This window comes from Pelodiscus sinensis, chromosome 20 (genome assembly GCF_049634645.1).
Source record: "Pelodiscus sinensis isolate JC-2024 chromosome 20, ASM4963464v1, whole genome shotgun sequence".
Lineage (NCBI taxonomy): Eukaryota > Metazoa > Chordata > Testudines > Trionychidae > Pelodiscus > Pelodiscus sinensis.
The window spans coordinates 29055900-29082279 of record NC_134730.1 but is presented as its reverse complement, the minus strand read 5'-3'; the positions used below and the strand labels follow the sequence as shown (position 1 = coordinate 29082279).

Here is a 26380-nt window from a genome sequence, read left to right as displayed (position 1 = left end):
TGGGGCCGATTCAAGCCGCCTCGGCCTCGTGTGGCACGAGCAAGGGCCCGTGCCCCAGGGCCCAGCAGCAGCGGGCAGCACTTACGTAAATTTCGGCGCCATAGAATCCATCCTGGTACACGACCCTGCGGAGAGACGGGGCGCGTCAGCGGGCGAGCCGGGAGCCGGGGCCGCGCTGGGAGGGGAGCGGCAGGCTCTCTGAAGGGGGGTTACTGTTTCATTGTGGGCCTGGCCCGTCGCCCCACCCTGGCTTGCAGCTGGGTGTCAGAACAGGCTCTGGAGCACCCCAGCCAGGCTGAGATCAGGCTGCTGCAGGCTGGCCTGGGCGGACCTGCAAGTGCTCGTGTGGCAATGAAACTGCAGGCACTTTTCTCTGGGGGTTGCTCTGTGGCACGCGGGGGCTGGCCCCCAGCGACGGAGGGAGGGCACAGACCTGCCAGGAACAGGCTGCAGGCATGGGAAGTCAGTCTGTGTGCGTGTGGCTGGAATCGGCACATCCTTCTATTAATGCAGCACAGGCCTGAGCAAAATACGGCCCACGGGCTGCACCCAGCCCACCAAGCCACCAGATCCGGCCCGCGGACGCTGCGGGGAGCCCCAGGCAGGCTCCCCCTTGCCTTGCCCCGCCCGCCGCTCAGAAATGCGGCTGCCACGTCCCAGTTCTCTTTCAAGAGTGTGAGCCTGGGGGGTGGGGGTGGGAGGAAGGCTTCAGGCACTGCCCCACCCCCAGCAGAATCCCATTGGCTGGTTTCTGGCCAAAAACAGGCCAATGGGAGCTGCCTGTTTGAATAACGGGCAGTACACGAAGCACCACGATCCCCTCCTCTCAGGCTCATAGTTATTCAGGCACACAGGGCCCTGCAGCCTGGGTGAGGGTGGGGCAGGCTGCCTGCCTGAGAAACCTGCTGGGCTGCTGGCTGGGAGTCACCCAGGTAAGTCTCCTGGCCAGAGCCTGCCTCTGCCACCCAGCCCCTCATCCACCTTCCCAAACCCTCTGCCCCCTCCTGCATCCATATCCCCTCCCAATCCAGCACCCCAATCCCCTGCCCTGTCACAACCCCCTCCTTCCCAAACTCCTGTATGACATAGTGGGGGGCTGTCGGCTCTGCAACCCGGGGTCCCCCTGGGCTGTGATTCCCACTTACTCACCCACCTGTGCATGGCCCAGACACCCAGTCCCAGCCTGAGCCAATAACAAGGCTCTTCCCAGGGGGGAGACAAAGGGAGGGAGGGGGAGGCGGCCACCTGGCTGGGGGCAGGGCCTGGGAGCTGGGCAGTTTGGTCTGGAAAAACATGGAGAGAAGAGACTAAGCTGAGTACTGGGGTTGAGGGGTGCGGTGGACCCCTACACCGGGGGGTCTGAGGCTGCCTGGCCCTGACCCCGGTAACCACGTCCCGTCTGTGCTGGGCTGTATCTGGGAGAAGCAATAAACCCCCCTGTTCTATGGGCTGGCGGAGTCTCATCTTGCTGCTACAGGGGTGCAGCAAGGGCCGTCACACCCTGCGCCCCGGTTCCCTGCCCTAGGTCACTTCCCAAACCCCTGCACTCGTCCAGTGCTCCAGGTCACAACCACCTCCTTCACCCACCTCCCTCCTAGACCCCATTCTCCCTGCTGCACCCCAGTCTCTTCTCCCACGCTCCCTTCCGCACCCACCCTCCATCCCTGACCCCGCACCTCCTCCAGTCAAGTGTGCGGCTCTCGACCTCTTTCCAACAACACGCCGCAGCCCCCGTGGGCATGACTGCTCGCCGTGCTGGGGGGCCGAGTCTGATGCTGCAGCCAGATGCCAGCTCTCGCCCGAGCCGCAGGCATGGGCAACCAGCTGGCAGCCTCGTAGCTGGAGACCAGAGCGGGCGCCTGGGGGTGGCTTTGCTCCAAGTCGGTATCAGTCTTAGAGGTCAGACCCCGGCGGAGCTGGGCGTAGGGACCGGGCTCTTGCCAGGGACGATTTGGGGTGACCACTGATCACATGGCCCAGTTTGCTGGGGGGGGGGGACACCTCTGAGAGTCCAAATTTCTCAGTCTGGGTCTAGACGGAGAAACACGAATCCCAACCGCTGCCACGGTCCATGAGTCAGCAGAAAGATGGTGGGTCCTTTCACGGGACCCGGGTCCTTTCACGGGACCCTGGCCCTGGACGGCCCCTGGACTGGAGAGGCCAAGGCTCTGCCTGCGGCCAGCCAGGGGCTCACAGATCCCGACCTGCTGAACTCCGGTGGCTGGACACACCTCCGGCCCAGGCCGTGCCCTGGGGCTGCTGCAGCCAGTGCAGAGGAGCCCCCCCCCCCGCCATCGGGGGAGGGGTACTCGGAGGGAGAAACCCCCCCCCTCAGGAGACACCCAGAGATGGAAGCAGCCTTCAGAGAACCCTGCTCCACTGAGTCGCCCCCCCCGGCCGCACACGTGGGGGGCGGAGCCTTGCACAGAGACCCCGGTTCCCTGCGCGGGGGCTGGGCTTCTCCAGCCACACAGGCCGAGACAGGCAGCCCCTCCCCAGCAAAGCCCATCTCCCGGGGGGGGGGGGGGGGCATCGGAGCACCCTGGGATACTCACGTGCCGTAGGTGGGGATGGGCGGGGGCGGGGGGGGCGGCGCGGAACGTGTTGTAGACAGCCCGGCCCCGGCCCCGTAAGTGCGCCCCTCGGTAGGCAACGGCTGTGCCCGTGGCTGGGTAAGGGAAGCCTGTGACTGGAGGCGAGAGAGAGACGTGAGCACCCCGGGGCAGCTCTCCGGCGCGCGCCTGCCCATGCGGGGGCCACCCTGGCGGAGACATAAGGGCCCCGCCTACCTGGCGCGCGCCCGGCTCAGCAGCTGCTCCAAACACCACCCCCCAGTCACCGGCGCCAGCCCCGGGCGGCAGGAAGCCCCGGCATGCCCGCTCCGGCGCCCGCCCAGAGCCACGCGGCCACCCTGTGCCGAGGGAAGGTAGCGCAGGAGCCCAGGCAGAGCCGGGGAGGGTACCAGTTCTCAGCACTGGCCCTGGCACTGTGCCCATCGCCTTGGGGCGTTGCCATGGCAACCTCCTGACCCCCCCCATAGGGCACGTGGGCACTGCCCAGCACCAGGCTGATGCTCCCTGGGGTGGTGACCCCGGCCTGGCTTGCACCCCAGAGACAGGCTGCTGAGAGGCCCCAAGGGGACACCCTCCCCCCCAGCCACGGGGCAGCCTGACCCCGCCGTACCTGCATAGAATTCAGGACCATAGACAGCTCCCACCACCGGGTTCAGCTTCCAGCCTGCGGCACAAACAGCGAGACAGTGAGAGCCCCGGGCCCTGCACCGAGTTCTCAGCCCACCCGGCCAGCAGGGGCCTGGGCAGGCGGCCGGGGGCAGCGGGGGCCTGGGCTTTCCCTTGGCCCCGGGTGCGCTGGGGGGAGGTGCTGACGGGGCTGGGGGCTGGCTCTGGCTCACTGCCTGAGCTCCGGAGGGCCCAGCAGAGATCCCAGGCCAGCCTCAGGCCCTGGGGGCGGGAAGAAGAAAAGCCCCAATCCCCCCTGACCCGTGCGAGCTCGGGCTCCCGGCGCTGGGGCGCTTACCGTTGATGTAGGGATTGGCAGCCTTTTTGTTGGTCATGACGCGGGCGGTGGCGTTGTTCACCTGCGGGAGAGAGGGCCCAGCACAGCTCAGCATCGGCAGCCAGCGAGCCCAACGGAGCCCTTCCGGCCGGGGCCGGGGCGTCATCACCGGGGCCAGGCAAAGTGCTCTCCCGGAGCTCTGCCCTGCTGCCTGGAACCCCCGGCACCAGCCCAGAGCCTGCCCCCGGCTCCCGCTGCACCACGAGCCCACCCCACGACCTGCCCCCGGCTCCCGCTGCACCACGAGCCCACCCCACGACCTGCCCCGGCTCCCGCTGCACCACGAGCCCAGCTCACGACCTGCCCCGGCTCCCGCTGCACCACGAGCCCAGCCCACGACCTGCCCCGGCTCCCGCTGCCCCACGACCTGCCCCGGCTCCCGCTGCACCACGAGCCCACCCCACGACCTGCCCCGGCTCCCGCTGCACCACGAGCCCAGCCCACGACCTGCCCCGGCTCCCACTGCCCCACGACCTGCCCCGGCTCCCGCTGCACCACGAGCCCAGCCCACGACCTGCCCTGGCTCCCGCTGCACCAGGAGCCCAGCCCACGGCCTGGCCCCGGCTCCCGCTGCACCACGAGCCCAGCCCACGACCTGCCCTGGCTCCCGCTGCACCAGGAGCCCAGCCCACGGCCTGGCCCCAGCTCCATCGCCCCTGGCTCCTGCTGCATCACGAGCCCAGCCCACGGCCTGCCCTGGCTCCTGCTGCACCACGAGCCCAGCCCACGGCCTGCCCTGGCTCCCGCTGCACCACGAGCCCAGCCCACGACCTGCCCTGGCTCCCGCTGCACCACGAGCCCAGCCCACGACCTGCCCTGGCTCCCGCTGCACCAGGAGCCCAGCCCACGGCCTGGCCCCAGCTCCATCGCCCCTGGCTCCTGCTGCACCATGAGCCCAGCCCATGACCTGCCCTGGCTCCCGCTGCACCACGAGCCCAGCCCACGACCTGTCCTGGCTCCCGCTGCACCACGAGCCCAGCCCACGACCTGCCCTGGCTCCTGCTGCACCACGAGCCCAGCCCACGACCTGCCCCCGGCTCCCGCTGCACCACGAGCCCAGCGCACGACCTGCCCCCGGCTCCCGCTGCACCACGAGCCCAGCCCACGACCTGCCCCCGGCTCCCGCTGCACCACGAGCCCAGCCCACGACCTGCCCTGGCTCCCGCTGCACCAGGAGCCCAGCCCACGGCCTGGCCCCAGCTCCATCGCCCCTGGCTCCTGCTGCATCACGAGCCCAGCCCACGGCCTGCCCTGGCTCCTGCTGCACCACGAGCCCAGCCCACGGCCTGCCCTGGCTCCCGCTGCACCACGAGCCCAGCCCACGACCTGCCCTGGCTCCCGCTGCACCACGAGCCCAGCCCACGACCTGCCCTGGCTCCCGCTGCACCAGGAGCCCAGCCCACGGCCTGGCCCCAGCTCCATCGCCCCTGGCTCCTGCTGCACCATGAGCCCAGCCCATGACCTGCCCTGGCTCCCGCTGCACCACGAGCCCAGCCCACGACCTGTCCTGGCTCCCGCTGCACCACGAGCCCAGCCCACGACCTGCCCTGGCTCCTGCTGCACCACGAGCCCAGCCCACGACCTGCCCCCGGCTCCCGCTGCACCACGAGCCCAGCGCACGACCTGCCCCCGGCTCCCGCTGCACCACGAGCCCAGCCCACGACCTGTCCTGGCTCCCGCTGCACCACGAGCCCAGCCCACGACCTGCCCTGGCTCCCGCTGCACCACGAGCCCAGCCCACGACCTGCCCTGGCTCCCGCTGCACCACGAGCCCAGCCCACGACCTGCCCTGGCTCCCGCTGCACCACGAGCCCAGCCCACGACCTGCCCTGGCTCCCGCTGCACCACGAGCCCAGCCCACGACCTGCCCTGGCTCCCGCTGCACCACGAGCCCACCCCACGACCTGCCCCCGGCTCCCGCTGCACCACGAGCCCACCCCACGACCTGCCCCCGGCTCCCGCTGCACCACGAGCCCACCCCACGACCTGCCCCGGCTCCCGCTGCACCACGAGCCCAGCTCACGACCTGCCCCGGCTCCCGCTGCACCACGAGCCCAGCCCACGACCTGCCCCGGCTCCCGCTGCCCCACGACCTGCCCCGGCTCCCGCTGCACCACGAGCCCACCCCACGACCTGCCCCGGCTCCCGCTGCACCACGAGCCCAGCCCACGACCTGCCCCGGCTCCCGCTGCCCCACGACCTGCCCCGGCTCCCGCTGCACCACGAGCCCAGCCCACGACCTGCCCTGGCTCCCGCTGCACCAGGAGCCCAGCCCACGGCCTGGCCCCGGCTCCCGCTGCACCACGAGCCCAGCCCACGACCTGCCCTGGCTCCCGCTGCACCAGGAGCCCAGCCCACGGCCTGGCCCCAGCTCCATCGCCCCTGGCTCCTGCTGCATCACGAGCCCAGCCCACGGCCTGCCCTGGCTCCTGCTGCACCACGAGCCCAGCCCACGGCCTGCCCTGGCTCCCGCTGCACCACGAGCCCAGCCCACGACCTGCCCTGGCTCCCGCTGCACCACGAGCCCAGCCCACGACCTGCCCTGGCTCCCGCTGCACCAGGAGCCCAGCTCACGGCCTGGCCCCAGCTCCATCGCCCCTGGCTCCTGCTGCACCATGAGCCCAGCCCATGACCTGCCCTGGCTCCCGCTGCACCACGAGCCCAGCCCACGACCTGTCCTGGCTCCCGCTGCACCACGAGCCCAGCCCACGACCTGCCCTGGCTCCTGCTGCACCACGAGCCCAGCCCACGACCTGCCCCCGGCTCCCGCTGCACCACGAGCCCAGCGCACGACCTGCCCCCGGCTCCCGCTGCACCACGAGCCCAGCCCACGACCTGTCCTGGCTCCCGCTGCACCACGAGCCCAGCCCACGACCTGCCCTGGCTCCCGCTGCACCACGAGCCCAGCCCACGACCTGCCCTGGCTCCCGCTGCACCACGAGCCCAGCCCACGACCTGCCCTGGCTCCCGCTGCACCACGAGCCCAGCCCACGACCTGTCCTGGCTCCCGCTGCACCACGAGCCCAGCCCACGACCTGCCCCGGCTCCCGCTGCACCACGAGCCCAGCCCACGACCTGCCCTGGCTCCCGCTGCACCATGAGCCCAGCCCACGACCTGCCCTGGCTCCCGCTGCACCACGAGCCCAGCGCAGGGGCTTTGCTGACATGCACAAGGGGTTGTACCGCTACCGGCTCCTTATGGGGAAAATGTCACGGTAGCCTGGGAGCTGTATCGGGGGCGTGGCCATGAGGCAGCGAGAGAGAGGCCCGTGCGAGGCACGCCGCCCGTCCGGTGCGAGGCGCGGGCGTGCGAGGGGGAGGCGGGGCGGGCTGCAGGGGGGACGCCGTCCGGAGTGAGGCGCGGGCGTGCGAGCGGGAGGCGGGGCAGGCTGCGGGGGGGACGCCGTCCGGAGTGAGGCGCGGGCGTGCGAGCGGGAGGTGGGACGGGCTGCGGGGGGGACGCTGTCTGGTGTGAGGGGCGGGCGTGCGAGCGGGAGGCGGGGCGGGCTGCGGGGGGGACGCCGTCCGGTGCGAGGGGCGGGCGTGCGAGCGGGAGGCGGGGCGGGCTGCGGGGGGGACGCTGTCCGGTGCGAGGGGCGGGCGTGCGAGCGGGAGGTGGGGCGGGCTGCGGGGGGGACGCCGTCCGGTGCGAGGGGCGGGCGTGCGAGCGGGAGGCGGGGCGGGCTGCGGGGGGGACGCTGTCCGGTGCGAGGGGCGGGCGTGCGAGCGGGAGGCGGGGCGGGCTGCGGGGGGGACGCTGTCCGGTGCGAGGGGCGGGCGTGCGAGCGGGAGGCGGGGCGGGCTGCGGGGGGGACGCCGTCCGGTGCGAGGGGCGGGCGTGCGAGCGGGAGGCGGGGCGGGCTGCGGGGGGGACGCTGTCAGGTGCGAGGGGCGGGCGTGCGAGCGGGAGGCGGGGCGGGCTGCGGGGGGGACGCTGTCAGGTGCGAGGGGCGGGCGTGCGAGCGGGAGGCGGGGGGGCTGCGGGGGGGACGCTGTCTGGTGCGAGGGGCGGGCGTGCGAGCGGGAGGCGGGGGGGCTGCGGGGGGGACGCTGTCCGGAGTGAGGGGCGGGCGTGCGAGCGGGAGGCGGGGGGGCTGCGGGGGGGACGCTGTCCGGTGCGAGGGGCGGGCGTGCGAGCGGGAGGCGGGGGGGCTGCGGGGGGGACGCTGTCCGGTGCGAGGGGCGGGCGTGCGAGCGGGAGGCGGGGGGGCTGCGGGGGGGACGCTGTCCGGAGTGAGGCGCGGCGCCTGGCCAGACTGCGGAGCCTCCTGCTTTACACGGCCCAGAGGGGCGGAGGGGAGGGCCAGGCCGGCACTGGAGAGGCGCTGGGGTAATTCTGGAGCTGGTGAATGGGGAGGACCCAACACCCTTGTCAGAGCCAGGCAGAATGCAGGGGGAGACTGAGCACATTCACCACCCCCCTGCAGCGCCCCCCAGTGGGAGCAGCCGGTCCCTCACCCCAGCCCCCCCCGTTAGCGCCCCCTAGTGGGAGCAGCCGGTCCCTCACCCCAGCCCCCCCCCACTGTCAACGCCCCCTAGTGGGAGCAGCCAATCCCTCACCCCAGCCCTGGCTCCCCCACTGTCAGTGCCCCCTAGTGGGAGCATCCGGTCCCGCACCCCAGCCCTGGCTCCCCCACTGTCAGTGCCCCCTAGTGGGAGCAGCCAATCCCTCACCCCAGCCCTGGCTCCCCCACTGTCAGTGCCCCCTAGTGGGAGCATCCGGTCCCGCACCCCAGCCCTGGCTCCCCCACTGTCAGCGCCCCCTAGTGGGAGCAGCCAATCCCTCACCCCAGCCCCCCCCCCCACTGTCAGCGCCCCCTAGTGGGAGCAGCCAATCCCTCACCCCAGCCCCCCCCCCCCACTGTCAGCGCCCCCTAGTGGGAGCAGCCAGTCCCTCACCCCAGCCCTGGCTCCCCCACTGTCAGCGCCCCCTAGTGGGAGCAGCCGGTCCCGCACCCCAGCCCTGGCTCCCCCACTGTCAGCGCCCCCTAGTGGGAGCAGCCAGTCCCTCACCCCAGCCCTGGCTCCCCCACTGTCAGCGCCCCCTAGTGGGAGCAGCCAGTCCCTCACCCCAGCCCTGGCTCCCCCACTGTCAGCGCCCCCTAGTGGGAGCAGCCGGTCCCCACACCCCAGCCCTGGCTCCCCCAGCTTAGCTGATGTTCAATTTTCGCCTAGGCAGCTTCCTCACTGCTGACCTGCAGCCCCTGTGATCTCAGACCTGCCCCCGCCTGCCCAGCGCTGCCTGGGCACCTCTACCCTGCCTGTGGCTCACTGCCCCCCAGCAGGGAAGGGAGCCCGGCCCGCTGGTGCACGTCAATGACGCTGGAGCTGAGCTCTGCGGAGCTGAGGCCTGGCCCGCTGGTCTCCACCTCCTCCGGCCCCGGCCCGCCCCAGCCCCATTTGCACAAGCTCTCCCCCCAGCCCGTGCAATGCACCACTGCCAGGGACATGCACTGGCCTCAGCGCGCGTTCCCCTCCGCACCACGAGGAGGGGACCATGCATGACAGGGACCCGCTCTGGGCCACACGGGCATGGCCGGGGGCCAGGGAGGGCTGGGCTGAGCAGGCACAGAGGGGAGGGAGCCAGCCAAGTCTGCCTCTTGCGGACCCTCTCCATGGTTAGGGTTACCAGATAGCTTCAGAAAAATACTGGACACACTTGATCTCAGATGGGGGAAGGGGCTGGCTGGGAGGAGGTTGGGGGGAGTGGGGCTGGCCGGGGGGGAAGCAGCCGGTGGGGTGCGGGGCTGCCCGGGGGGGAAGTGGCCGGCGGGGCGCGGGGCTGGCCGGGGGGGGGGGGAAGCGGCCCCCAGGGCACGGGGCTGGCCGGGGGGGAAGTGGCAGGCGGGGCGCGGGGCTGGCCGGGGGGGGGGGAAGCGGCCGGCGGGGCGCGGGGCTGCCCGGGGGGGAAGCGGCCGGCGGGGCGCGGGGCTGGCCGGGGGGGGGGGAAGCGGCCCCCAGGGCACGGGGCTGGCTGGGGGAGGTGCGGGGCTGGCCGGGGGGGAAGTGGCAGGCGGGGCGCGGGGCTGGCCGGGGGGGGGAAGCGGCCGGCGGGGCGCGGGGCTGCCCGGGGGGGAAGCGGCCGGCGGGGCGCGGGGCTGGCCGGGGGGGGGGGGAAGCGGCCCGCAGGGCGCGGGGCTGGCCGGGGGAGGTGCGGGGCTGGCCGGGGGGGGGGGAAGTGGCCGGCGGGGCGCGGGGCTGGCCGGGGGGGGGGGGGGGAAGTGGCGGGCAGGGCACGGGGATGGCCGGGGGGGGGGGGAAGTGGCCGGCAGGGCGCGGGGCTGGCCGGGGGGGGGGGGAAGTGGCCGGCAGGGCACGGGGATGGCCGGGGGGGGGGGGAAGCGGCCGGCGGGGCGCGGGGATGGCCGGGGGGGGGGTGGGGGAAGTGGCCGGCAGGGCACGGGGATGGCCGGGGGAGGTGCGGGGCTGGCCGGGGGGGGGGGGGGGAAGCGGCCGGCAGGGCACGGGGGGAGGTGCGGGGCTGGCCTGGCTGCAAGCAGACCCCGGCTGGCGGGGCGTGTGGGTGAGTCTGGCCCCAGGGATTCCATCCCGCCCCCCCCCCCCCCCACTGCGTAGCTGCGTCCGGCCGGGTGCACGGGGCGGGAGCGTGTGGACCAGCCAGGCAGTGCACAACTACCCCCTGAGACTCAGGAAACACCGACATTTCTATGTTCAGAACCGGACACCTGGCAACCCTCGGCATGGTCCTTGGGCCGGACCTGGACGTGCCCTCCCCCCGCTGGCTCCGGGGAGCAGGGCAGGTGGGGGGCGAGCGCACGAGCATGCCACACGACTGGCCCCGCGGCCCGGCAGGGCGTGTGCAGGGAGGCCCAGGCACTGCACGGACGACACGGAGCAGGCAAGGCCAGTCACACTTATCTGAGCACCTCAATTTTCCGTCCCTCTACGATTGTGCCATTCAGCTTCTCCCGCGCCCGGTCGGCATCTGTGCTAGTTTCAAAAGTTACAAACCCAAAACCCTGTGAGCAGAGGAGAAAGGGGGGGGGGCGAGCGAGAGAGAAGGGAGCGGGGACAGAGAGAGCAGGTGAATCAGGACAGCTGGCACAGGAGGTTCCGGCGCCGGGCGTCAGGGCCAGACTCGGCGTGGGGAGAGCGAGAGGGGCCGGGCTGGGGCCACCCCCGGGCCTCCCAGGAACCGGGCAGAAGGGAACAGAGTCAGGGAAGAGCCAAGAGACAGAGCCACACTCAGGGGCAAGGGCTGCCCTGTACTCGTGTGGGACGGAGGGACCGACCGACCCCTCGGTGTGGGACCAGGGACCGACCGACCGACCCCCTTAGTGTGGGACCAGGGACCGACCGACCGACCCCCTCGGTGTGGGACCAGGGACCGACCGACCGACCCCTCGGTGTGGGACAGAGGTACCAACCAACCGACCCCTCGGTGTGGGACCAGGGACCGACCGACCGACCGACCCCTCGGTGTGGGACCAGGGACCGACCGACCGACCCCTCGGTGTGGGACCAGGGACCGACCGACCGACCCCCTCGGTGTGGGACCAGGGACCGACCGACCGACCCCCTCGGTGTGGGACCAGGGACCGACCGACCAACCCCTCAGTGTGGGACCAGGGACCGACCAACCGACCCCTCGGTGTGGGACAGAGGGACCGACCGACCGACCCCTCGGTGTGGGACCAGGGACCGACCGACCAACCCCTCGGTGTGGGACCAGGGACCGACCGACCGACCCCCTCGGTGTGGGACCAGGGACCGACCAACCGACCCCTCGGTGTGGGACAGAGGGACCGACCGACCGACCCCTCGGTGTGGGACCAGGGACCGACCGACCAACCCCTCGGTGTGGGACCAGGGACCGACCGACCGACCCCTCGGTGTGGGACCAGGGACCGACCGACCGACCCCTCGGTGTGGGACCAGGGACCGACCGACCGACCCCTCGGTGTGGGACCAGGGACCGACCGACCGACCCCTCGGTGTGGGACCAGGGACCGACCAACCGACCCCTCGGTGTGGGACCAGGGACCGACCGACCGACCCCTCGGTGTGGGACCAGGGACCGACCGACCGACCCCTCGGTGTGGGACCAGGGACTGACCGACCGACCCCCTCGGTGTGGGACCAGGGACTGACCGACCGACCCCCTCGGTGTGGGACCAGGGACCGACCGACCGACCCCTCGGTGTGGGACCAGGGACCGACCGACCGACCCCTCGGTGTGGGACCAGGGACCGACCGACCGACCCCTCGGTGTGGGACCAGGGACCGACCGACCGACCCCTCGGTGTGGGACAGAGGGACCAACCGACCGACTGACCCCCTCGGTGTGGGACCAGGGACCGACCGACCGACCCCTCGGTGTGGGACCAGGGACTGACCGACCGACCCCCTCGGTGTGGGACCAGGGACTGACCGACCGACCCCCTCGGTGTGGGACCAGGGACTGACCGACCAACCCCTCGGTGTGGGACCAGGGACCGACCGACCGACCCCTCGGTGTGGGACCAGGGACCGACCGACCGACCCCCTCGGTGTGGGACCAGGGACCGACCGACCGACCGACCCCTCGGTGTGGGACCAGGGACCGACCGACCGACCCCTCGGTGTGGGACCAGGGACCGACCGACCGACCCCCTCGGTGTGGGACCAGGGACCGACCGACCGACCCCCTCGGTGTGGGACCAGGGACCGACCGACCAACCCCTCAGTGTGGGACCAGGGACCGACCAACCGACCCCTCGGTGTGGGACAGAGGGACCGACCGACCGACCCCCTCGGTGTGGGACCAGGGACCGACCGACCGACCCCTCGGTGTGGGACCAGGGACCGACCGACCGACCCCCTCGGTGTGGGACCAGGGACCGACCGACCGACCCCCTCGGTGTGGGACCAGGGACCGACCGACCGACCCCTCGGTGTGGGACCAGGGACCGACCGACCGACCCCTCGGTGTGGGACCAGGGACCGACCGACCGACCCCCTCGGTGTGGGACCAGGGACCGACCGACCGACCCCTCGGTGTGGGACCAGGGACCGACCGACCGACCCCTCGGTGTGGGACAGAGGGACCGACCGACCGACCCCTCGGTGTGGGACCAGGGACCGACCGACCGACCCCTCGGTGTGGGACCAGGGACCGACCGACCGACCCCTCGGTGTGGGACCAGGGACCGACCGACCGACCCCTCGGTGTGGGACCAGGGACTGACCGACCGACCCCCTCGGTGTGGGACCAGGGACCGACCGACCGACCCCTCGGTGTGGGACCAGGGACCGACCGACCGACCCCTCGGTGTGGGACCAGGGACTGACCGACCGACCCCCTCGGTGTGGGACCAGGGACTGACCGACCGACCCCCTCGGTGTGGGACCAGGGACCGACCGACCGACCCCTCGGTGTGGGACCAGGGACCGACCGACCCCTCGGTGTGGGACCAGGGACCGACCGACCGACCCCTCGGTGTGGGACCAGGGACCGACCGACCGACCCCTCGGTGTGGGACAGAGGGACCAACCGACCGACTGACCCCCTCGGTGTGGGACCAGGGACCGACCGACCGACCCCTCGGTGTGGGACCAGGGACCGACCGACCGACCCCCTCGGTGTGGGACCAGGGACCGACCGACCGACCCCCTCGGTGTGGGACCAGGGACCGACCGACTGACCCCTCGGTGTGGGACCAGGGACCGACCGACCGACCCCCTCGGTGTGGGACCAGGGACCGACCGACCGACCCCTCGGTGTGGGACCAGGGACCGACCGACCGACCCCTCGGTGTGGGACCAGGGACCGACCGACCGACCCCCTCGGTGTGGGACCAGGGACCGACCGACCGACCCCTCGGTGTGGGACCAGGGACCGACCGACCGACCCCTCGGTGTGGGACCAGGGACCGACCGACCGACCCCTCGGTGTGGGACAGAGGGACCGACCGACCGACCCCCTCGGTGTGGGACCAGGGACCGACCGACCGACCCCTCGGTGTGGGACAGAGGGACCGACCGACCGACCCCCTCGGTGTGGGACCAGGGACCGACCGACCCCCTCGGTGTGGGACAGAGGGACCGACCGACCGACCCCCTCGGTGTGGGACCAGGGACCGACCGACCAACCCCTTCGGTGTGGGACCAGGGACCGACCGACCGACCCCCTCGGTGTGGGACCAGGGACCTACCGACCGACCCCTCGGTGTGGGACCAGGGACCGACCGACCAACCCCCTCGGTGTGGGACCAGGGACCGACCGACCAACCCCCTCGGTGTGGGACCAGGGACCGACCGACCGACCCCCTCGGTGTGGGACCAGGGACCGACCGACCGACCCCCTCGGTGTGGGACCAGGGACCGACCGACCCCTCGGTGTGGGACCAGGGACCGACCGACCAACCCCCTCGGTGTGGGACCAGGGACCGACCGACCGACCCCCTCGGTGTGGGACCAGGGACCGACCGACCGACCCCCCTCGGTGTGGGACCAGGGACCGACCGACCCCCTCGGTGTGGGACCAGGGACCGACCAACCCCTCGGTGTGGGACCAGGGACCGACCGACCCCTCGGTGTGGGACCAGGGACCGACCGACCCCTCAGTGTGGGACCAGGGACCGACCGACCGACCCCTCGGTGTGGGACCAGGGACCGACCGACCGACCCCTCGGTGTGGGACCAGGGACCGACCGACCCCTCGGTGTGGGACCAGGGACCGACCGACCCCTCGGTGTGGGACCAGGGACCGACCGACCCCCTGGTGAAATCTCTGGGCAGGGGAGGCTGCAGGGGCCTGCTCCCCTCCGGTCGGGGCGGGTGGCGGAGCGGGGCAGCCGGGGCGGGAGGAGGGAGCGAGAGGAGCAGCAGCACAGACAGGAGTGAGTGAGAAGAGCAGGGTTGTCGAGCCCCCGGGCCCTGGTGAGCGGAGCCTTCGCCAGGAGAAACGCACGTGTCACAGGTCAGCCTGGCCCGCTCCCGGGGCTGCGGTAAGGACGCCGGCCTCGGGCAGCACCCACCTTGGAGCCCCGCTCATTGAAAATTATCTCCACGTCGAGGATCTTCCCGAATTGCTGCAATCAGAGCGAGGGGTGAGAACAGCGCCCGGCCCAGCCCGCGCCCGCGGGGTGAACCGAGCCCACAGCCCACAGTCCTCGCCCCGGGGCCCCGTTCGCTTGCCGGCCAGGCCTGAAATCCAGCGCCCTGGGGCCCCCAGTAACCTGCCGGCCGGGCCTGAAATCCAGCGCCCTGGGGCCCCCAGTAACCTGCCGGCCGGGCCCGAAATCCAGCACCCTGGGGCCCCTGTTCACCTGCCGGCCAGGCCTGAAATCCAGCGCCCTGGGGCCCCCAGTAACCTGCCGGCCGGGCCCGAAATCCAGCACCCTGGGGCCCCTGTTCACCTGCCGGCCAGGCCTGAAATCCAGCGCCCTGGGGCCCCCAGTAACCTGCCGGCTGGGCCCGAAATCCAGCACCCTGGGGCCCCTGTTCACCTGCCGGCCAGGCCTGAAATCCAGCGCCCTGGGGCCCCCAGTAACCTGCCGGCCGGGCCCGAAATCCAGCACCCTGGGGCCCCTGTTCACCTGCCGGCCAGGCCTGAAATCCAGCGCCCTGGGGCCCCCAGTAACCTGCCGGCTGGGCCCGTGCCCTGGGGCCCAAGGTGAGCTGTGGGGCGGGGTGAGGTCTGCAACAGGAGGCTCCAGGGGGCCGGGAGGGGCCGGGAGGGGCCGGGGAAAGGGGAAGGGGCAGACACCAGGCTCTGTCTGCGGCGGGCGCCGGCTATACGCACCCCGAACATTTGCCGCAGGTCCGGGTCTCGGAACCGGAAGGGGATGTTGGAGACGTGTAACCGCTTGGGCTGCTGCTTGTCTGTGTTCTCGGGCGGGTGGAGCTGCTGTCTGTCTGTCTGGGCCGCGTCGTCTGTCGGCTGGAAAACAGGGTCCCACCCCCTCAGCCTGCGGGCACCAGGGGCCCCGCCAACAGCCCCTGCCCCGTGGGCCCCACACCGCAGGCCTAGCCCGCTGCTCCTGCCCCCGGCCTCTCCCCTGGGCTCCCAGCTGGGAGAAGGTTTGCACAGGCCTGTCTCCCCGCCTTAGAGGCGGTTTGGGGGAGGCAGGCAGCCCCGGAGACGCCGCCAGGCCACAGCACATGTGGATGAGCACGTGTGTGCAATGTGCATGTGGACAAGCATGCATGTGGAGGAATGCATAGCGTGCAGCATGTGTATGGATGAGCGTGTAGGCATGCAGCATGTGTGAGGATGAATGCATGTGTGCAGCGTGTGTGGACGAGTGTGCAGGCATGAAGCGCACATGCAGACGAACGTGCAGGTGTGCAGTGCGCATGCAGACGAGCGTGTAGCCATGTGGACAAGTGTGTAGGTATGCAGCATGGGTGCAGACAAGCACGTAGGTATGCGGACAAGTGTGTAGGTGTGTGGCATGTGTGCGGACGAGCGTACAGGCGTGCAGCGTACTTGTGGACGAGCGTGTAGCCATGCGGACAAGTGTGCAGGTGTGGAGCGTGCGAGTGTGCAGGCGTGCAGCGCATGTGCGGACAAGCATGGAGGCATGCAGCACACATGCGGATGAGCGTGCAGGTGTGTGGACAAGCGTGCAGGGTGCGTGCAGACGAGTGTGCAGGGTGCGTGCAGACGAGCGTGCAGGGCTCGGGCAGACGAGCGTGCAGGGGTGCGGGTGGGCGAGCGTGCGGGTGGGCGAGCATGCAGACGAGCGTGCAGGCGTGCAGGTGGGCGAGCGTGTGGGCGTGCAGGCGTGCGGGCGGGCGAGCGTGCAGGCGTGCGGGTGGGCGAGCATGCAGACGAGCGTGCAGGCGTGCAGGTGGGCGAGCGTGTGGGCGTGCAGGGTGCGTGCGGACGAGCGTGCAGGCGTGCAGGTGGGCGAGCGTGTGGGCGTGCAGGCGTGCGGGCGGGCGAGCGTGCGGGCCGCGCGGGCGGAGGAGAGGGAGCGTGCCGGGAGGCGAGGCGTGCGAGGGAGCAGGCCCACGTGCGCTGCGGTGCGGGCGCAGGCTGGCATTCCCTCCCGGGGCCGGCGCTGAAGCGCTAGCTCAGCATTTCCAAGCCCCTAATGGAAGCGCCGGGCCTGGCGCGCGGCCCAGCGGGGAGATGACAAGTGATCAGAAGCGAGAGGGGAGCCCGGAGTCGGGAGCGGAACTGGAGCTGCGGCTCGGCCCGGGGCTCTTCCTCTGCAGCCCTGGGGCCAGGCTCTCCCGGGCGGTGAACACGGGCGACCAGGCTGCAGCAGGGGGGCCAGGCTATTGCAGCCTCGGTCTCTCTCCCCCGCCCCCTGCGGACACTCTGCCCTGCCCCTGCAGCGGGGGGGGGGGGGGCTCCCACTTTCATAGGCCCCTTGTCGGGGCGGGTGCCTCCCTCCCCCGAGCTGGTGCACTGCTGGAGCCAATGATCGCAGAGACGCTGCACAGCCCCCCCCCCCCCCCGCCTGGGTCCAGCCCCCGGCCTCCCCCTGCCCCTCCCCTCCCCCGGAAGGCCCTGCTGCCCGGGGGCTCTTACCGATCCCGTCTGTGTCCCCGCGCCGGGCTGCGTGCTGGCCTCGGCGCCCGGCGGCTCGGCGTGGCTCTGTGCTGGCGTGTAGAGGGTCAGGGCGTGCTCCGGTACCGTGCTCTGCCCCGCGTAGTCCTGTGTGGGGTGGGGGGGCGGGGGGGCGTACTCGGTAGGAATTCCGTTCTGGGGGGGCGGAGGGTACTGGGCTGGGGGGTAGGGCTGAGCCATCGCTTCAGGAGGAGCCGTGGCGTCCTGGTTACCCTGCGGAGATACAGGAAAGGCGGCTGACCTCGGAGCTCGCGAGGGGGCCCCGGGGGACCGGTGGGCTGGGGGCCGGGCCATCCAGTCTAGCGCCCCCCCGGGGACAGGTAGCTGCAGGGGGCTCGTAGCTCTGCTGATGGCCATGGTGAGGGGCAGCGGGGCTCAGACCTGGGCCCCCCGAGGCCAGTGTTTTGGGGTGGGCTCCCCCCAGGAAGTGGCTGGCTCCTGCCCTTCCTTCCGCTCCAGGGAACGCAGGCTGGGGAGCTGCTGGAGCGGCCAAGGCGCTGCCCCCTCCGGCTCAGCCTGCCCCACGCCTGGGCCGCCCCCCATCCAACCCAAGCAGGGGAACTGCGGCTGCTTGAGGCACGAGTGGAAAGGCAAAGGAGGGGGCTTTGCAGTGGCTGGTGGACCTGGCACGGCATCCAGGGAAGGTCGTTCTGCGGAGCCCTGACCTGCGGCTCCCTCACTCGTCAGCCTCTGGGCCCTGCTCTCCTGAGCCTGCCACGGGGCCGCACCGGGAACTGGGCTCAGACTCCCCAGGGGCCACTGAGGGGGGGAGTGGTGACCCAGGATCCTCTGGTGAGCAGGGGCCCTGTGAGCATCCGGGCGGCCAGACTGGGCCAGGCCAACGGCCCGTCCAGCCCAGGGTCCTGTCTGTGCCCTGGGGCCAGCGCCGGGTGCCCCAGAGGGAGGGAACAGAGCCGGGGACCATCCCGTGACCCCACCCGTCGCCCATTCCCAGCCCGACACACAGAGGCCAGGGACACCGCCCTGCCCAGCCCGGCCAACAGCCACGGAGCGACCCAACCAGCTCTGGTGTGAAGCGTGTGACAGTCCTGCTCTTCACAGCACCCTCTGGCAGGACTGTGCACTGCAAGAAGAAATACTGGCTGTGGTTTGACCACGCGGGGCAGAGCAGGGGCTGTGCTGTGGGCAGTGGGGGCTGGGGAGGAGGGAGCAGTGCGGTGCAGTGGCGGTGCAGTGGGCTGTGCTGCGGGCAGTGGGGGCTGGGGAGGAGGGAGCAGTGCGGTGCAGTGGCGGTGCAGTGGGCTGTGCTGCGGGCAGTGGGGGCTGGGGAGGAGGGAGCAGTGCGGTGCAGTGGCGGTGCAGTGGGCTGTGCTGCGGGCAGTGGGGGCTGGGGAGGAGGGAGCAGTGCGGTGCAGTGGTGGAGCAGGCGCTGTGCTGTGGGCAGTGGGGGCTGGGGAGGAGGGAGCAGTGTGGAGCAGGGGCTGTGCTGTGGGCAGTGGGGGCTGGGGAGGAGGGAGCAGTGTGGAGCAGGGGCTGTTCTGCGGGCAGTGGGGGTTGGGGAGGAGGGAGCAGTGCGGTGCAGTGGGCTGTGCTGTGGGCAGTGGAGGCTGGGGAGGAGGGAGCAGTGTGGAGCAGGGGCTGTGCTGTGGGCAGTGGGGGCTGGGGAGGAGGGAGCAGTGCGGTGCAGTGGGCTGTGCTGCGGGCAGTGGGGGCTGGGGAGGAGGGAGCAGTGCGGTGCAGTGGGCAGTGGGGGCTGGGGAGGAGGGAGCAGTGTGGAGCAGGGGCTGTTCTGCGGGCAGTGGGGGTTGGGGAGGAGGGAGCAGTGCGGTGCAGTGGCGGTGCAGTGCGCTGTGCTGTGGGCAGTGGGGGCTGGGGAGGAGGGAGCAGTGCGGTGCAGTGGCGGAGCAGGGGCTGTGCTGTGGGCAGTGGGGGCTGGGGAGGAGGGAGCAGTGCGGTGCAGTGGAGGTGCAGTGCACTGTGCTGTGGGCAGTGGGGGCTGGGGAGGAGGGAGCAGTGGCAGAGCAGTGGCGGAGTAGGGGCTGTTCTGCGGGCAGTGGGGGCTGGGGAGGAGGGAGCAGTGCAGTGCAGTGGCGGTGCAGTGGCGGTGCAGTGGGCTGTGCTGTGGGCAGTGGGGGCTGGGGAGGAGGGAACAGTGCAGTGCAGTGGCGGTGCAGTGGGCTGTGCTGTGGGCAGTTGGGGCTGGGGAGGAGGGAGCAGTGCGGTGCAGTGGCGGTGCAGTGGGCTGTGCTGTGGGCAGTGGGGGATGGGGAGGAGGGAGCAGTGCGGTGCAGTGGAGGTGCAGTGCGCTGTGCTGTGGGCAGTGGGGGCTGGGGAGGAGGGAGCAGTGCGGTGCAGTGCACTGTGCTGTGGGCAGTGGGGGCTGGGGAGGAGGGAGCAGTGCGGTGCAGTGGCGGAGCAGGGGCTGTGCTGTGGGCAGTGGGGGCTGGGGAGGAGGGCCCCCCCCACTTGCCTGGGTGGCCCAGGCCTGCCCCACTGTAAACTCTGGTGGAAAGCAAAGGGTCCGGAGCCTGCCTGGAGCAGAGTGGGGGAGAGGGTCGGGTGGGGGTGCGTGTGTCAGGATGTGCGGGGAGGGGTTCAGGCACTAGTGGGGGGCGCTGCACTGCAGGCACTGGGGCGGGTGGGGGAGAGCTGGGGGTCCGGAGGGGGGAGGGGTGTGCTGTGAGGGGCACTGAGCGGGCGTGACAGCCCTGGGACTGGTCTGGCTTACGGACTGTCCCTGCCCACGCAGGGAGATGCTGCTGCAGGAAGCTCCCTCCCGCCAAGGCGCCCCGCCCCGGGCCCAGCTGAGGAGGCTGCCGATCCGGCCTGGGCGGCCAGAGAGCAGGAAGCGCACAAGGCACGAGGGCGAAGGGGGGGACAGCAGCTCCCACACAGCCCCAGCCCTGCCCGTTCACACACAGCGGGCAGCGCGGAGCCGGGCCCCTGGCACCACGGGGTGCTGGGCCTTGTCTCTAAGCGGCTTGGGCTGCTCCCAGCGTGCCCCTTCCCGGCGTGACGCAGGGGAGCTCGCGGCTTGGACGGTGATTTTCTGCATTTCCATTACAAGACACTCTGCTTATTAATGGCCCATGGCCCCCATTTCATAAAGGAGACAGGAGACGGAGCACAGCGCCCGAGCCAGAGAGCAGGGGGAGGAAGCCAATCTGGAAAATTGAACAGCGACCCAGCTGGAACGGAGAGCCAAGCCTATCAATCCGCCTTGCTGCGCAGCAGAGCCGGGCTCCCAGAGGGGCGGGGCCGCGGTCCCTGTTAGTGGGAGCTTGGGCAGCCACGCAGAGCCGATTCCAGCACCGCCCAGCTGATTAGCAGCGCGCCCGCAGCTAGGTTCGTGTTTCCACAGGTGGTGCACAGCCGCACAGGCCTGTGAGCGCAGAACATTATTCCACACATGGATGGAAAAGATTAGAGGAAACACTGGCCGGGGGTCATGCCAGGGGCAGGGTGACTGTCCAGGCCACACCAGCTCGGGGGCAGCCCACAGTGCCACTGGAGGGGGCCTTGCTCCCTTGCCCTTCCCCTGCTCTCCTTGCAGCTGGGGGATCTGGCACGGCCCCTCCGCACTCGGCCAGGTGAGCCCAGCTATCCGCAGGGCCCTGGGCTGGGGGCACATGGCCAGCTGGCACCTGGGCCCCGTTCCAGCTGCCCCGGGGGAGGAGCAGGCCACGGAGCGGGTGGGGCAGCTGGCGCAGGGGGAAGCTTGGGCCACGTGGTGGCTTAATCTCTGCGCTCTCCCCCACCCCAGACAGGCAGAACAGCGAGTCTGCCCCACACCTGGCCTCGCGCCAGCCCCCTCCCGGCCAGCTCCTCCCCACCTCCTGGGGCTCCCCCTCCAGGGACTATGACCCAGCTTCTGGGGGGCCTGTGGGGAGGGAAGGGGAGGGCCCTGCTGGCTGCCATGACCCAGGGGGTGCCTCTGTGAGTGAGGCACCCCAGCCTGGCAGCACATTGGGTCCCCGCTCTGGGGCTCCGGGGGGTGGGGGAGGCAGCTCCAAGGCAGAGGGCGGGGGGAGGGGCCGCGGACGTGCCTCTTGGCCAAGCAGAGTCCCCCAGCGGATCCCGCTCTCCTGGCTGGCGACCGCGGCCCCGCCCTAGTGCAGCCGCTTTCTTAGCGCTCACGGGAGAGCAGAGGCTCGGTGGCACGAGGAGGCGGCCTGTGGCTGTCGCTGAGCGTCATCCAGGGCAGAAGTCCCCTGGGGACGGGTCGAAAAGCTTCGCCTCCGATCCCAGGGGGGACGTTGCGCCGCCTTTCCCGTCCTTCAGAGCACAGCTCCCGAGCCCTGAGGGCGGAGGGGCAAGCGCACGCCCCTGCCTCACTCTGCTGCTCAGACCCACCAGCCGGACAGCTGAGTTCTGCGCCTGCTCTGCCCCAGCGACCTCGCCCTTGTGCGCAATAGCAGGAGGCGGGCCACGGAGCCACGTCGGCCACTGGCCCGGGGCTAAGCACCTGGAACCTGCGTGTGCCGAAGGGCTAATCTAGCTTTCCACAGCAGTAGCCTCTTTAGCGGGAGCCGAGGGAATATTTCCTCCATTTCCGCGTATTCAACTAGATCAGTGCAACCGTCGTCCATTCAGAGTTAGGAAACCAGCTGGGAGCGGAAAGAGCAGGAAGGTTTGGTTCCCTCATCCGAGCTGGGGATGGAAGTTAGGGGTGAGAGGATGAGCTCTGTTAGCTCTACGGTGAGTGGGGCCAGTCCGTGCAGCGCACTCACCGCAGAGGCTTCTGCTCAATAGCTCAGCTCGCTTTAGGTGCGATCGGGGTCTAAACACACGTTTTTCCTTATGCATCCGGCACGTGGAAGGTAGTTTCACTTCATACAGGAAACACTGGGTTGGTCCCGTATCTTCCTCCAGCGCAGTTACGCTAGAGCATTGCTCAGGCGTGCGCATGCTCTGCACCTCTGGCTCGCACCGAGCATCACACGAGCGCAAAGGCCACGTGATTAGCTGCAAACCAACACGTCTGAGCAGGTGCAACGCCAGCGCGCCCTGGCCCTCCGGGCAGAGAGCTGGAGGCCCGAGCCCTGCCGCCGGGGCAGGTTGTGCGCGCAGCAAAGATGCCCAAGAGTTTCAGCCCCCGCAAGTCTAGCACCAGCCCTTGCCGGCCCATTAGAACGGGCCACGCAGGGGAGCACCTGGAAAGCACCGATGCCAAGTAGGGTTCAAGGGGATCACTTCGACCCAGGGTTCCTGCTCGACGCCCGCCCCAACTCAGGGTCTGTCCACACTAGCCCCCAGTTTGAACTACGCTGGTTAATGTAGGCAACCGGGGTTGCAAATGAAGCCTGGGATTTAAATATCCTGGGCTTCATTTGCATCTTGCCAGGCGCCGCCATTTTTAAAGCCCCGGTAGTTCGGACTCCGTGCCCGCGGCTACACGCGGCTACACGCAGCTACACGCGGCTACACGCGGCTACACGCGGCACGGAGTAGGCAGTTCGGATTAGGCTTTCTAATTCAAACTACCGTTACTCCTCGTGGAAGGCCCGGCAGCTCCCCCGGCGCCTCGCAGGACACAGCCACAGCCAATCAGCGCGTGCGGCAGGTGGTGACGCGTCCATTGAACACCCCGTGACGGTGAGTCAGGGAGCCCCCCACCCCTGCACCCCCATCCGCAGCCGGATGCGACTCCGCCCGCCCAGAGAGTGCACCTCGGCTTATTGCCCCTCCGAGCTGCGGCCCAGCGTAGGCTCCATGTAGGCACAGGACAGGCCAACAGCCCTAGCGCCCTTGGGGGGAGGGGTTCACTGGGCCCCCGTCCTGGTTTCAATCTGCTTCCTCCAGGCTTCCCCACACTCAGACCCCCGGCCGCCACCCTCCCCCCTTTGTTCAAACCCCTCCCCAGGCCACGTGAGAAGTGGCCAGGCCAAGGCCAACGTGCCTCCCCCAGGCCCCCCCGGGCAGGGCACAGACACGCACAGTCTGCAGACAGCACAACCCAGCAACCAGACAGGATCCCGGGCCACAGGCGTGGGCAGCCCCCCACTGCGGCACACCCCTCCTGCCCCAGCCCGGCGTGGGAGGGGGGCGGGCGGCACAGGGAAGAGGCGCCCCGTGGCACATCACCTGTAATTGAGCGTGGGCTGCGAGCCGCTGCCCCTGCGCACCCGGGGGTGGGGCCACCCATGTGCCGCGCACCCGGGGCCGGCACAGACCTCGCTCACGTGCCGCACAGAAATGGCCCGGCGGGCGCCCGCAGGCACCGCATTGGGGACCACCGGTCTCGGCAGAGGTGAGGCCTGGGGATGTGCACCCAGCAAGGGGGATGCCCCGTCTTCCCTCAGCACAGGGCCTCTCCCTGGCCGGGGGGTCCTGCCAGGCAGTGTTCCCTAGTAAGCCTGCTGCACTGGGCAGGCCTGGGGCTCCGAGCAGGGAGGCTCCGGCGGGAGCACTGCAAGGGTCGGCCTTGCTCGGGCAGGGCTGCCCCCCTCCCTGCACTGACTTCACCCACCCCCGAGTCCCGCCCCCCTTGGCAGCCCTCCTCCTGCTCAGTGCGGCCTCGGCTCCTCCGATCCCGCCTGGGGCCCCCTGCTTGGCGCAGGCCCCGCGGGCCACGGACGCTCACACGGGGCTGCCCTTCCGCCCCTGCCGGCTGAGGAGACGCGCATCAAGGCTGCTACATTCCCCACGGGCCCAGCCCCGGAGCCCCGCACTCCTGACCCGGGGCCCATTGTGTCTGGCACCACGCACACACTGCCGCAGCTTGGCAGCACCCCCCGCACCCCTGGCCTGGCCAAGAGTCCCCGAGGGGCCATTTACCCCACAGGCTCCTGCAGGCCCCCCCGATTCCCTCTGTCCCCCGAGACCCCTGCACTGCCTGCAACGCCATGCCCCCCCGACAGCCTGCCATGGCTCACGGCCCCCCCAAGAGCTGGCAATCTGACGAGAGGCAGCCCCAAGTGGGGGGAAGGGTGGGACACAGCCCCAAGTGGGGGAAGGGTGGGTCACCGCCCCAAGTGGGGGGAAGGGTGGGACACAGCCCCAAGTGGGGGGGAAGGGTGGGACACCGCCCCAAGTGGGGGACGGGTGGGTCACAGCCCCAAGTGGGGGACGGGGAGAGCAGACGGGAGACCAGGCGTTCACTCTCTCAACCACACACACGAGCCCCAACTGGCCGACTCCCGGGCAGGCGGCTCCTGCGCTCACAGAGCTCTGCCCGACCCCCCCGTGGCCCCCACTGCCCCGGCGTCACTCGGCCCTGAGCAGGACTCGCTGCACCGCCCGGGTCCCGCAGGAACAGGCCCAGCAAGGGACGCCAGCGGGTTGCTCCTGACCTGCGGTGCGCAGAGCCGAGGCGGGGTCCCCGTTTTACCGGCAGGCTGGCCTCGCCTCTAACCGACACACACCGGGCTCCTCCCTGCACAGCGACTCCGCCGAGACACGTTGGACGACGCGCTCCTTACGGCGCCTGTGACGGGTGAGTCGGCTGCGCCGCAGCTTCGGTTCACGGCTCACGCGCAGCAGCACCGGGCCAGGGAGGGAGCCCGGCCTGTTTCGTGCGGCCAACCCTCGCTTTGGTGCGTGCGCTGGCAGGGGGCCAGCCCGGTGCTTTGGCCCCTTGTGGTCCCCGGTGCCCAGGCCCTGCCTCGCCCTGGCGTGGGTTTCCCACCTTCGCGCGTCACGCTGGGGCTCCCCATTCTCGGAGAGAGGGAAGCGGCTCCTCCCTGCCTCCAGCGCCATCACTGGGAGTTTTGTCTCTGACTTCCCTGGGGCCAGGCCGAGGGAGGGAGGGAGGGACGGGCGCGTGGAATAAACCAGCTGCTACGTGTCGCCACAGGATGGCGACTACAAAGGAAAAGCAAATCCCCAAAGGTTGCTGGCCTGCCCCAGGGGCGCTGAGCGGGGAGGTGGAGCGGCGGGGACCCCCGGACCCTGCACCCCCGTAGCAGCAAGATGAGACTCCGCCAGCCGTAGAACAGGGGGGTTATTGCTGCTCCGGGACACAGCCCAGCACAGACGTGGGGTGGCCGTAAGGAGTCGGGCTGGCAGCCCCAGGCCCCTTGGGGCGGGGTACATAGCCCCCCCGAACTCCCAGCACAGACGTGGGGTGGCCGTAAGGAGTCGGGCTGGCAGCCCCAGGCCCCTTGGGGCGGGGTACATAGCCCCCCCGAACTCCCAGCACAGACGTGGGGTGGCCGTAAGGAGTCGGGATGGCAGCCCCAGGCCCCTTGGGGCGGGGTACATAGCCCCCCCGAACTCCCAGCACAGACGTGGGGTGGCCGTAAGGAGTCGGCTGGCAGCCCCAGGCCCCTTGGGGCGGGGTACATAGCCCCCCCGAACTCCCAGCACAGACATGGGGTGGCCGTAAGGAGTCAGGGGCTGGCAGCCCCAGGCCCCTTGGGGCGGGGTACATAGCCCCCCCGAACTCCCAGCACAGACGTGGGGTGGCCGTAAGGAGTCAGGCTGGCAGCCTGAGGCCCCTTGGGGCGGGGTACATAGCCCCCCCGAACTCCCAGCACAGACGTGGGGTGGCCGTAAGGAGTCAGGGGCTGGCAGCCCCAGGCCCCTTGGGGCGGGGTACATAGCCCCCCTGAACTCCCAGCACAGACGTGGGGTGGCCGTAAGGAGTCGGGCTGGCAGCCCCAGGCCCCTTGGGGCGGGGTACATAGCCCCCCCGAACTCCCAGCACAGACGTGGGGTGGCCGTAAGGAGTCGGGCTGTCAGCCCCAGGCCCCTTGGGGCGGGGTACATAGCCCCCCCGAACTCCCAGCACAGACGTGGGGTGGCCGTAAGGAGTCGGGCTGGCAGCCCCAGGCCCCTTGGGGCGGGGTACATAGCCCCCCCGAACTCCCAGCACAGACGTGGGGTGGCCGTAAGGAGTCGGGCTGGCAGCCCCAGGCCCCTTGGGGCGGGGTACATAGCCCCCCCGAACTCCCAGCACAGACGTGGGGTGGCCGTAAGGAGTCGGGCTGGCAGCCCCAGGCCCCTTGGGGCGGGGTACATAGCCCCCCCGAACTCCCAGCACAGACGTGGGGTGGCCGTAAGGAGTCGGGCTGGCAGCCCCAGGCCCCGTGGGGCGGGGTACATAGCCCCCCCGAACTCCCAGCACAGACGTGGGGTGGCCGTAAGGAGTCGGGCTGGCAGCCCTAGGCCCCGTGGGGCGGGGTACATAGCCCCCCCGAACTCCCAGCACAGACGTGGGGTGGCCGTAAGGAGTCGGGCTGGCAGCCCTAGGCCCCTTGGGGCGGGGTACATAGCCCCCCCGAACTCCCAGCGCTCTGCTTCGTCTCTTCTCCATGTCATCCAGCCAAAAACTGCCCAGCGCCCAGCCCTGCCCCCAGCCAGGTGGCCGCTTCCACC

The 26380-nt window shown here is 71.0% G+C and overlaps 1 protein-coding gene across 1 annotated transcript in view; it reads right to left on the bottom strand.

Annotated features, from left to right (window-relative positions):
* The window catches only part of RBFOX3 (RNA binding fox-1 homolog 3), a 47976-nt gene that overhangs the window by 6682 nt on the left and 14914 nt on the right, over positions 1-26380 (bottom strand). Inside the window, 9 exon segments of the mRNA XM_075904140.1 lie at positions 86-125; positions 2556-2587; positions 2589-2689; positions 3184-3237; positions 3538-3598; positions 10464-10556; positions 14556-14609; positions 15323-15460; positions 17063-17314. Of these exon segments, the coding sequence (XP_075760255.1) occupies positions 86-125; positions 2556-2587; positions 2589-2689; positions 3184-3237; positions 3538-3598; positions 10464-10556; positions 14556-14609; positions 15323-15460; positions 17063-17314 (825 nt within the window).